Source organism: Rhipicephalus microplus, chromosome 3 (assembly GCF_043290135.1).
Source record: "Rhipicephalus microplus isolate Deutch F79 chromosome 3, USDA_Rmic, whole genome shotgun sequence".
In the NCBI taxonomy this organism is placed as follows: Eukaryota; Metazoa; Arthropoda; class Arachnida; order Ixodida; family Ixodidae; genus Rhipicephalus; species Rhipicephalus microplus.
In genome coordinates this window covers 79,421,295-79,433,442 of record NC_134702.1, presented here as the reverse complement: position 1 = coordinate 79,433,442, position 12,148 = coordinate 79,421,295, and the positions used below count along the sequence as shown (strand labels likewise).

The 12,148-nt window shown below is 43.0% G+C and overlaps 1 protein-coding gene across 3 annotated transcripts in view; it reads left to right on the top strand.

Moving 5' to 3' along the window:
- LOC119173067 (uncharacterized) overlaps positions 1-12,148 on the top strand; it is a 63,752-nt gene that overhangs the window by 37,597 nt on the left and 14,007 nt on the right. For all 3 annotated transcript variants that reach the window (XM_075889879.1, XM_037424153.2, XM_075889878.1), the window contains 8 exons: positions 1,191-1,353; positions 1,910-2,001; positions 3,206-3,301; positions 4,846-4,980; positions 5,702-5,823; positions 8,176-8,351; positions 8,997-9,040; positions 11,823-11,914. In XM_075889879.1, coding sequence (XP_075745994.1) covers positions 1,191-1,353; positions 1,910-2,001; positions 3,206-3,301; positions 4,846-4,980; positions 5,702-5,823; positions 8,176-8,351; positions 8,997-9,040; positions 11,823-11,914 — 920 coding nt within the window. The remainder of the gene's footprint in view (positions 1-1,190; positions 1,354-1,909; positions 2,002-3,205; positions 3,302-4,845; positions 4,981-5,701; positions 5,824-8,175; positions 8,352-8,996; positions 9,041-11,822; positions 11,915-12,148) is intronic.

Below are 12,148 nucleotides of genomic sequence, written 5' to 3'. Positions count from 1 at the left end.
TGACGTCGCAGCTCCAGCCACTGGATGTCTGTATTAATAAGCCTTTTAAGGACCTCGTACGCCGGGAGTACGAGCAGTGGCTGGAGGCTAGCAATCGCCAACTGACTCCATCGGGTCGCATGAAGCGAGCTTCAGTCAGCGAGGTCGCTCGCTGGATACACAATGCTTGGGAGGCCTTGCCGTCGGCAATAGTGTCACGGGCATTCCTTAAGTGCTGCCTCTCGAACAGTCTGGACGGCACGGACGACGACGCGGTTTTTGTCGACAGTGACAAAGACTCTAGCAGCGATGATGACTGATCAGGCAAGCCAGTGATAATAGCATTTCTAACTGCTGCAAATATAAATAAAGCCTCTTTGATTGCTGTTTACAGTTGCATCACCTCGCGTTATAATCGTACTAAACTTTTTTTTTTTTCGTCGAGACCTATAGTACCCCCCTCGCGTTATATTCGCGGTCGCGTTATATTCGTGCAAATACGGTAGCTTGTTAAGGATTGACCACGTCACGCTAAATCCTCTGTTCACCTGATTTAACATTTGAATTGAGTTTACTTTGTCTGAAATATTTGCTGTTCAGAGTCTTTTTATATTGTTTTGTTTTGTTTGTTTTCTTAAAACCCTAAGGTTAAGTTTAGTAACACATGTTGTGGCAAACATCTCGGGCTGAAAATTTTAAGCATCTTTTAGCTCTTACTGGTATAAGCATTTTTAAGCCCACAAAAAATTATATGTTCTTGATGGTGTGAAAGAAAAACAAGTTTTCCTTGGAACAAGTCTAAACAAGTCTAGACAAGAAAAACAAGTCTAAAGTTTTGCTGCTTTTTACAATAGATTGTAAAAAGCAGCATGTTGGTTCTTCAGACGTCTTAGTTTGTGGTATGGCAGCTTTTGTGCCATCCAAGAGTGATCAGTTGTATGAAGCAGCAGGCATAAAAAATAATGTGTAGAAATGTAGATTTTATAAATGTTCATATTGTTTCATGGTTCGAATTGATGGGAAATGCAAACACTCACGTTTTAAAACAGCTCCATTTTTCTTTGATATCAGATTATCATTCCTACAGGGTTCATTGGGCCAGATTAACACTGGAAAAAGTAACACTAGAAAAGTTAATATGGCATTTCGCCGCATATTTTTTAGCACGTGTTGTGTCAGGCTTCATCTGCTTTCTTACCCGACTCTGTCAGGAGGGCCCCATGATGAACCCGGCGTACCGATCAGTTCGTGCATCCGTACCACCGCCGGCTCAGCATTTGGCCAATGATGCAAGGAACTTTGGTACTGAAGTTACCATGAATTCCAATGCCCCGGTTGAAGTTCACTTCTACGGACATGATCCAAGAACGCAAGGTATGCTTTTACATCCTGCAGGGTTTTCACTACTTCTCTTCAGAAGCTCTTTCCTAGAATTTATTGCATCACATTCTTATGCGCTACTTAGCAAGCTTTCACATTTAGAATGCCAATGGTGAGAATTTCGCCACTGAGTTATCACCATAAGACTAGTTTTCATTCTTCCAGGTATTGCTTTGACTTTGGCAGGTTCTCGAGATAATTTGTAAGAAGCCGTAGCTTTGGGCTTGCATCAAAATTCTATACATTGACGCTCCAATAAGTGTGTTAGGTATGCGTGTGTGTGAACTGTTTTATTCAGTTTAGTCTGCGATAGGGGCCAATTTAGGCCTAATGCCCTCTAGGCCGCATCAGACTTCACTTAAACTAAGCTAAGCCTGCAGCTTCAATTTTAAATCATAATGTCCAACACTATGCTGTTTTTACGTGCCCAACTAAAGGCACATCTCTGAATCATGTCATGGTACTGAGATGCAAAACTCTAAAAACAAAAGAGAGCGGGTGGGGTATTGTTCAATGGCATTGAAAGCAACCGTTCGATTTTTTTTTCCAGTGCCTACGGAAATGTGCCTGATGGGTTGCGTATTCTGCATTGTGGATTACGACCACCTCTTTGATTCCTCAGAGATACTGAAGTGGAAAAAGGTGAGTTCGCGTCAAGTGTGAGATTCATAGTACTTCAGAATTGCCGATTCAGTCCTGGACCAACCTCTTACAGGTCCTTTATTATTTGGCCCTTCCAATTGTTGCAGCTGCCACTGGGATGTGAAACCAATCAATAATCAGTGTTTTAAATTTTTATTGTGTAACAATGCATTGCTTAATTTTTGGGCCATGAACTACAGATATGATGTTGCTGATATTTGTAGCCATTCAGCAGTTTGTCTGATGCGTTTGTATTTTTACGGGGTCAGTTGAACGCACTTACAACGATAAAGTCTTTAGTTGTCTCAGAGTGCTGTAGAAGTCCTTCCCTTTTGCTTCCACGCTTGGAAAATGAAATTTTTAAGCATGACCACTTTCTTGTAGTAGGGGCCACCTACGACATGTGACTCATACCACAAGTTACCGTGACAGTCACTTACGACAAGTAACTCATTGTGACTCGTGGGTCGTGTCTGCTGTTTATGTAAAAACGGCCTAGCTGTCACTTTTTTTTTTCCGGCATTTTTGTGCATGCTGCTCTAATACTGGAATGTGGTTTGTTTCATTAAAATGTGTCTCAAACCGCATTTTAAAATGTCCCCTTCAGATGCGAATTATGATCAACTGTGCAAATGTGTGAAATTTGCATGGCGTGATTCCAAAGCACTCAGTATTGCATTCCAAGAAAGCAAATGAAGGAATGTTTTGTTTTGCGAAAGTTTCAGTCATTAATGTAATAAGCGTGTAATTAAGTATGTATTTACTTTTTAATCAGTCAATCTCAATTTTTACATAAAATGAATGAAGTTTTAGGCCCAGGTACAAGTGCCCTTATTTTTTTTTGTTGAATTCATTCAAGCAAAGAAAAAAAAATACTCTTGACGTGGGTCCTGCAACACGGCATATCAACTGGTCTTCGAACATGGTAATGTTGCCAGCGAAGTGATTCTCTGTGGCATTACCAGTATAAAGAAGCTAAATTATCGGTATTTATCCTCTGAGGAAGCCTGCACAAATGTGCACACCACGTTTCAAGCCATTTGAATAAAGACACAGTGCGATATGTTCCTCTAAATTAGCTGTGTGTACAATTGTACATGTCGCCGCTGAAGGGGACATGTTGCTGTTCCTGAACATGCTTCTCATTTTTGTGTGCTACATTGCCTTATATTAATCTTTTTCCTGTTTTTGTTTGCCCATGTAGGTCATCATGCGTCGAGGTGGCGAAGTCGAGGAGGTGTACAGTCCTCGTTGTACTCACGTCGTCTGTAGTACACAGCGCAGCACCATTGTGCAGCAGGTTGGCACTTGTTCTGTTGTGCAGTGCTCTTATGATGTGTGGTCTTAAATTGGCGACTGCCACCGCCATGCTCTTGGAGTGAATGGACACAGCAGACGCGGTCGGAACAAACCAAACAACAATACGTTTATTTAATTACTTTTTGATCGACGATATCGTCAGCCAAATTATTATAACATCAATCGTGATCAACACCCTAAGGCATCCTTACACAATATTAAACAACACTCAACAACATGACAAACAAGGCGGTGTTGCCAACGCCTGGCTCACCGCGTGGGCCCACCACAGACGGCCCGCGGTGCCGTCCACAGCATATCCACCGCTGGAGGCTACTGCCACACGCCAAAAGAGACCAGCTTATTTCTTACATGCCGCCACCAAGGCTTCCCGCCAGGTGTCGCCGCCAGCGCTAATGTTTTCTAACCGTGATGATGATAGTGGCGATAAATGCTCACGAGCACAATGCCACCTAGCACCTAGTAGTTGTAGCCTGAAATGCAGCTTCTGCGTGAAACACGTGTGCCACGTGGCGCAAACAACTTTACAAAGGGTGTCAGCACCCCCACAACGAGTTGCATCGTTTGAGGCACACCTCACTGTAGAAAGCTAAATGAATCATAATTTGTTTGTCGCAAATAAGAAGTATATTTACACTCAAACCTCACAACAAACTCGCATCTGTCGTGAAAATACTTCGTTATATGTATCTGAAAATTTGTTATGAACAATTATTTGTAACACTTTATCTATGTCAAAGCTATTGGTCGCTCACTTTGTTATAAACAATAATTTGTTATATCCAAATTCGTTATATCGAGGTTTCAGTGTATTTCATTTTCACGTTTTGTGAGAACAGTATTAGACGTTACCGTTCATACTCTATGCAGAAGACAGGCTTCATGTGAAGTCAGCTAGAGCTTCGGGTGCATGCATGCATACTGCTTATAGCTGTAGAATCAATAACTAGGCATAAATTAAAGATTGGAGAATCTTGGGTGCGTACGAAATTAGGGATTTACTCCTTTTCTTTCAATAGAATTAGCTTGCACTTATCTGTGACTACGAGCAAGTAAAAAAAGGGTAACAAACGTGGCAATGCAAACTTTTGGTGGTTTGTACCTAAGAGAGAAATATAGATTTGGGAGCTGCTGTAAAGTCACTGTCATGGTTTACCTGAGAATGCAGGACATGCTTCTTGTGCTTTAAATCATCCAGATGCAGCTTGTGATATGGTTGTGAAAAAGGTATCAAAACAACATGCCACTTCTACCATGTTGATGCTGTGTGATCTGTGTGTCGATGCTCTAGCATGGATTTCGAAACACTAAGCGCAAGGCATTGCGATGGCAAATCTGTGTTTGTGTGTTTTTGGGGCTCGTTTGTTTCATTTTCTTCTGTCAGGCAGCGATTGTGTGCGTCTTTTATTTAATATTGTTTTTCTTATACATGTTTGTTTAGTCGCATCGGTTTAATTACTTTCTGGTGCATGGATGTCTGCATCTCTGTGAACCAATTTTTCGGTGCTGTCTTGTTCGTTCTAGGCATTGCGTGAAAGCAAACGCTGTGTCACAGTATTCTGGCTGAATGACGTGCTGTCGCGAAAGAAGTTGCAGCCTCCCTGGCATGCATTACACTTTCCATCGCCCTACCTTGAGAACAAGCCTTGCAAGAACCAGGTGCGAAAGTAATTTTGTGTTCTGTTGCTTATAATACTCAGCTTTTCAGAGCTCAGGTGAGTTTCTATAAAGTCTTAACAATAACGGTGCGTTCTGTCATACAAGTTCACTGAGCATTGTAACCTGCTTTATGCCTCATGCCAGGAGCAGTTTTTATAGAATGGACTAGCACATTCTGCTGGCCCAATGAGTAACCTGCGTCTCATGCTTTCACAGTGCCTGTGTTGGGCGTGAAGTTTTGGCAGATGAAAGGGCGTTCTTTTTTTTTTAATCTGCAGTACTCGGATTGAAACTGGACAATTTGAGGCTGAGTGATGCATGCACTTTTGTTTCTACTATGTCACATTGGTGTAATTTCAACCTAAATGGGTAGATGTAAGCCAGCGTTATCTTCAGAGACCAAATTCGTGACGACACAACGTGATTATATTGAGCAGTTGCATATACCAGTCGTTATACTAAAGAAAGTTGATGTTTCATTTGAGCCTTTGAGTACTATAAGTACATGGAGGAACTTGACACAGGTTTGACCACTCTGTCCGTCTTTTGTGCTTCATCTTCAGCACACTATTATTAAATGAGGATGCCTTGCCTGAATGACCTGTTGCTAAGTCACAGCTTAACGTTTCAGAAATGTTGAAGCTGTTGAGAAGCGATAGTGCTGGGCACTTTGTTGCACTCGGGTGGTTGGCTGACCCCTGTCTCATTTGCTTGCGTACAGATCATCTGCACGAGTGGCTTTGGCTCTGAAGAACGAGAGCTGCTAAAGCAAATGGTCCTGACAACCGGTGCCAGGTACACCACCTACTTGACGCGTCTCAACTCTCTGCTCATCATCAAAAAGTAAGCATCTGGTTGAAGTATACGCAACTCGTGCACATTATCCTCCGGTTTTTAGTAGCATCATGGTTACAAGATGCATAGTTGCCAGTTTGGATTTCATTGAAGCCTGCGCAAATTACTTTAGCAAGTTCAGCTTGTCCATCACCACAATGGCGAAGATGTGTACTTTTTTTCCCTTGAGGCACACAAAGGACTTTGCATATTTAGTGGCAAGATTTCACAATGTTTGCCAGACTAGATCACACAACATAGCCCTTCATTTTGATATGGTAGCTCGCTTAGCACCAGCTCCACCAAACTTTCGTCTTGACATTGAATTCTTAGCCGGCGCCTCCTTGTTCTGCACCCGCTTTTTACCGCTTTCAAATGCTCATTAGGAGGACGGTTTCAGTAGAGAGTCTCCAGGCGTCTCAATTGCGTGGAAAAACTACCAGCGCAAAGCAGAAATGCGGTGTGCCAAGAAACACGCACCAGTGCAAAAGCTGACGCACACGATCAGACAGCTACAGCAGCAAACGCGGAACGGAAAAAATGACGCATCGATTACACCAGCCGATGGGAAACGCGAAGCGACGCTCTTGAAAAGCGCGCTGGCTATATCAGCCAATTGGAAACTTAGTACAGTCAAACCTCAATATATCGAACACAGATATATCGAATTATTGCCTATATCACGCGGGAAATCACGTGCATTATTGATTTTTTATTTCGAACAAAGTTTGACATATAATGGATATATCGAACTCAGCCACCCCAATCCGCCCGCGCTCCATTCACAGGTGGCGAGCTTTCCCGCAACTCTCGAAAGTAGCGGTAGAGCGGCGGGCGTTTACGAATGCTGCACACATCGATGGCGCCGAGAGCGCCACTTTAACGTGGCGCTCTCGGCGCCACGTTAAAGCAGGCCAACTTTGCTGAGAGCGCGAGCCATTCCTCAGGCATCTTTCTAGAGGAGGCGTTGGACAGGCCTATCGCGCACTGTTTGGGCCTGTCGCGCGCCGTGGTGCGCGACAGGCCCAACTCACGACGGAGCTCACAATGGCGGAGCTCACGGATGTGGAGATTGTCGCCGAAGCTACTGCTGAGCAGCCAAATGAATACTCTGCCGAGGTGGATCCCGCAAGCGCTGATGGTGCCCCGCTCCCGACATCAGCTGAGGTCGTAGCTGCCTTGACCTTTGTGCGGCGCGATTGAAGGCACCGGCCTATCACTTATGGATCGCCTGGACTATATTGATAACGCAGTCGGCAAACACGCCATGGCCAACAAAAAGCAGGCTACTCTTTTTCAATATTTTAAACCAGCACAATAAATACTATGTTTGAATCTTCAAGTGAGTATTTACTGCACCACGCTTGAACGGTTCGTTAGTCGTTTTCAGCAAGCTGTTGACGCATTTTTTTTGTGATTTTTTAATATCGAATTCTGGATATATCGAACTATTTCGCGATCGCTGCGCCGTTCGATATATCGAGGTTCGACTGTATGGCGCTTTCGAAGTGCGCGCTGAATGAGGGCCAATCAGCAACCTGGGAATGACGTTCAGGAAACTCGTGATGCAGGCCATTCTACTTAGATGGCGCCATTTTGAGATGGTGCAACTTAAAGACAAAAGAAACAGCTTCAAATCTAACTCAGGATGTTGGCGCTCGGCTTGCTGCAATGCTCGTAGCACGAGCGCAAACTCGCGACAAATTTTTTTTCCTTTTGGAGACAATTTACTGCTGCATTGCCAGGGTGCTTTGAAGGTCAATTTTATTTCATTTCCCAACCAAATTTAGCATTAGTAATTTGAGAGTAGGTTCTGAGAAGTACAAACGTCCCGAGAATAAGTTTTGCATAATATTTCCTTTTTGACCTTTTTTCGTCCATCCAGGACCTGCTCCCTCCCTTGAATGCTAAGCGAGCTACCATATCCAAATGAAGGACTATGTTGTGTGATCTAGTCTGACAAACATTGGGAAATCTTGCCACTAAATTTGCAAAGTTTTTTGTGTGTTTCAAGATGGACGGATGGATGCACGGACGGAGAGACAGACAGATGCACGGACAATTGGACGGACACACAAACAGACGGATGCATAGATGAACGGATGCACAGACAGATGCACAAACAAACTGATGGACGGTCGCACAGTTGCACAGGTGCAAACGAGAACGAACGAACGAACGGTAGCGCAGACGTACTGACGGATGCTTCGCCCCACTCGTCATCATACACTTTTTGGATATGCTGTGATTTTCATGCGGTCCCGAGTTTTGTTTCGGTTAGCTCTTAAGAGAGAAATTCAGAAATTTGTGCTTAAGGAGGGGTGGCTTCACCATCTCGATGTCTTTTCGCCCAATGAACAGGAAGGAGGGCCTAAAGTACCAGAAGGCCCAGGAGTGGGGAATCGGCATTGTGAACACCCAGTGGCTGCAGGACGTCATGCTGGGCCACTACGAGGCCCTGCGGCTGCCCACCGCACCCAAGTATCAGCAGTTTGAAGATGTCCGGCTGGACTACGGGCTGGTACCACACCTGATGGGTGAGCACCGAGCGGCAAGGCCGCTCGCCCACTTTTTTATTTATTTGCAAATACTGCAGGCCCTACTCGAGCCCAAGCAGTACTGAGAGCCCTTTAAACACAATGAAAAGTAGGAGCCTTTTTTTTTCTGACTGGTTTTGATTACAATTCAGATACAACTGATGCCCTTTCATCCAGTTAAAAATGCATAGTCAAATATAACTATACTCGATCTGAATTCATCTTGTTCATGTTTGTTTGCTTAGCTTAGCGCTAATGAAAGCAAAACGGCTTACATATATTTCACGCAGAAAATTTCACAAAGACAGGCATTGCATGATTCAGTAGCTGCAGAGGACTTTTTCAGTGAAGTATTCTCTTGAAAGTAAACTGGGGGTTTTTAATGCTTGTTTACAAACATCAGAAATGCATTTTTTAATAATTTATAAAATAAAGAGGGAGGGAGATTTGTTTAGGAACGTAAAGTGGATGTAACAAATAATATATAAATCTGTAATCTGGATGAAATTTTCTCCAAATATTAAATGTGTAAGGGGTAAAATGAAGTTTAAGTGTTGAAATGAAGCCTGCCGTTTTTTTTTTTTTTTTTTGTCTGACCTTGGATATAATTTTGGGTTTCGGCTGATAACGGTGTCTGTATTTCAGCGGCCTGGAAGGTACCCATCAAGCTCACTGAAGAAGTTTGGAAGGTATGTGAAACGGTACTGCACCGAGTTTCCGGCTGCAACTCGTATTCAAGAATTTTCCGTAGTCCACAGTAGCCATTAATACACATAGACGATACGAAAATCAATCAGTGCATTTGTTGTAGAACTTTTCAGCAGAAGATTAAAGAGTATGAAATGTGCATGAGGAATGAACTGAATACGGTGAAAAAAAGGGAACCCTATATTTAAAATGTAAGGCAGAACTCTGCATCTGTAGATGCAAATATTTAAATTTTTTAGCACCATAACAGTAAAATACAGACATTAAAAAGAATATGCCCAGTAATATGTTTATGACTGGCACAACTCAGCATCTCAAAAAGAAAATAGGTGGAGCGAACATATGCATAATAAACTATTCTCTTGGATGACATTTCGTGGCAATGAAGCAAAGGCTCCATAGCCAAATCGGTTGCATCCAGCCGCTAATGAATGTGGTCCTACAGATGTGCCCGTATTTTCTGTGTGCACACACTCGTTCATTTTCTTCATGTAGCTCTTTGAGACTGGATGCCTTTCTCACATATAGGTGACGTATATTTATTTCTTCTTCTTTATACATTGCCACTTTGTGTTTTTGCAAGCATGGGGAAGTTATCGTAAAAACCGGAATATAGGTAAACTTTTTTTTTGTTTTTCATGAAAACATAATGATAAGTCAATTCTCGTCTCATATACATCGGTCGTGGGCAGAAAAAATTAATTGGAAGTCTCGCAACAATGGGCAGATTAAGTTCAAAGCCTCTATTGCCACCATGAGCATCAGCAGTGGTGCCGTTGGGCAAGGCTAGGCAAGGCCTACAGTGTTCTAGCAAGGCCATTTTGCCTCGATTATCTGCTATCAGTGTGGTGTTCTCTTTTTTTCTATTTCCTTCAGAAATGAGCGGTAGTCAATGGCAGTTTACGATAGGTTTTAAGAAGAAAGTTATCCGAGCAAGCCGAAGCGCGTGTCAACCTGGTGGCACAATGGGAATTCAGTGCATTGAAGAAAAGTGTCCGATATCGAAGGAGCCATCCTGCAGCAACCAAAAAAAAAGGCATCGTTTCGTAAATTAAATGTAGTGCGCCCCAAACTGGAAATGCCACTTGCCAAATTCGTCCGGGATGTGCGTGCAGAGTCGCTAGCCGTAACAGCAGAGTGCATCCGCGCGAAGCCTCTCGAGATAGCGCGCAATTCTGGGCCCACAAGGGTGCAATTCAAGGAATCGCTATCGTGGGTGCGCTGATTTATCAAGTGGAAGGGCTTTGCAGTGAGGCGGCTTATTGCCGTCTTTCTGCAAATGCTAAATCACGTGGATGGAACAGAGGACGATCCACTATGGGACATAACTAGTGAAAAACAGACGTCCTCAGACTAAAGTTCGGGTTAATTTGAGTGACAGCACTTTGTGGCCTTCTGGCGTTCACCTAGCTACATAAGATTCGTGTTCAAATAAAAATGTATGTCGCCACAGTGCAGCTGGTTGTGTTGCGTATCTACTAAGGGAGGAATGCACTGAAATACTGTGCGATTAAAAAAACATTTTTTTTCAGTGATTCGGAGTTTGGGGGTTTGACCTATATTCTGGTCAGACCTATATTCTGGTTTTTACAGTGCACCTTTTGCGCATATCTCAAACGGTGAGAGGGGGGTTCTCGGCCATGGGTGTGTCGGGGACCCCTTGTACACTGGTGGAAGTGACGGGGGACCCCTCGCAGTGTAGGGGAAAGAGGGGGGGGTACGTAGGTAAATTAACACAACTGGATCATGGAACAGCCACCTTTTATTGCTACCAAAAAACATCCAACAAAACTGTTACATTTATTTATTTGTTTATTTATTTATTTATCAATACTGCAACCCTCAAAGAGGGTTTTAGCAGAGTGGATATACATTCTTTAAATTTACAAAGTGGCAACACAATAAAAATACAACAAAAAGTATGTACAAGTTTTCAAAAGATGAAAAAAGAAAAAAAAAACAATTTGCAATAAACAAACACAAAAGCATCGAATAAAATTAAATAATCACTCCATTTAATATGACCACCAGCATAGAATAAAAACTGCAGTGATTAAAATAAATAAATAACACTACTACATGTAAGAGAGTACACATAGTTGTTGCTGAAGCTGCGTAGTAACGTGCCACATCACTTCATTTTGGACAGTTCATTGATACGTGGCACAGTCATGCCTAAAGGAAAACGCGAGTGAGAGTTTCGCAAATCATAGAAATGGCCTCACGTGGATCCCCATTTGAGAACCACTGCACCAAGCACCCGCCACGGTGGTCTAGCGATTATGGTGCACGACTGCTGACTCGCAGGTCACAGGGTCGATTCTGCTCACGGCAGCCGCATTTTCGATAGAGGTGAAAAGGCTTGAGGCCCGTGTACTTAAATTTAGGTGCACGATAAAGAACTCAGAATGGAGGCCACTTTTTTCGTTATCTTATGTCTAAAAGTCTTATTTGTATATAAGGAAACTTTAAATGTAACCCTTGCATTAATTTTTGTGCTTTAGTGAAATGGCTGTTATGGGCAAGTTTACATATAATTTAACTTCACAATGCTTGTTCACTGTGGCTTCTTTAGGGCACGTATGGTAGGTAAGCTTGCATTCAGAGAGCAGTTCTTAGCCAGCTTTAGTGAGATGTTACGACTATTGCTCCTGAGGGTTCATATTCAGTTTTTTTTTTTTTTTTTTGCATGTGGGTGTTTTTATGTGTCCCGACTTCATAGAAGAAAACCCATTTCACTGTTGCCCTCTCCCCCATCTGCAGCGTTTTACTGCTTCGGAGGCGTTCAAGGAGGCACAGAAGCGGAAGCAAGAGAGTCCCGCCAAGTCTGAATCAACAGCTCCAAAAAGACCAAGGTATGTGTGTGCATCTGCCTTGTCGCATGCTTTGACTGTCAGTTTTTCTCAGGTTCGTCCTCTCCTTGGTTTTACAGCAGCAGTTTGAACACTGTACGTTAAGCTAACACATTCATTGTGAGCTCCTTCAGTTTAGTTAATTTAATTCGCTATTGCGGTACAGTCAAACACTATGGAAAGTGTGCATTCGCGGTGCACTGCGCTCGTGTTTTGTTCTCCTCTGGCAGAAAAAAT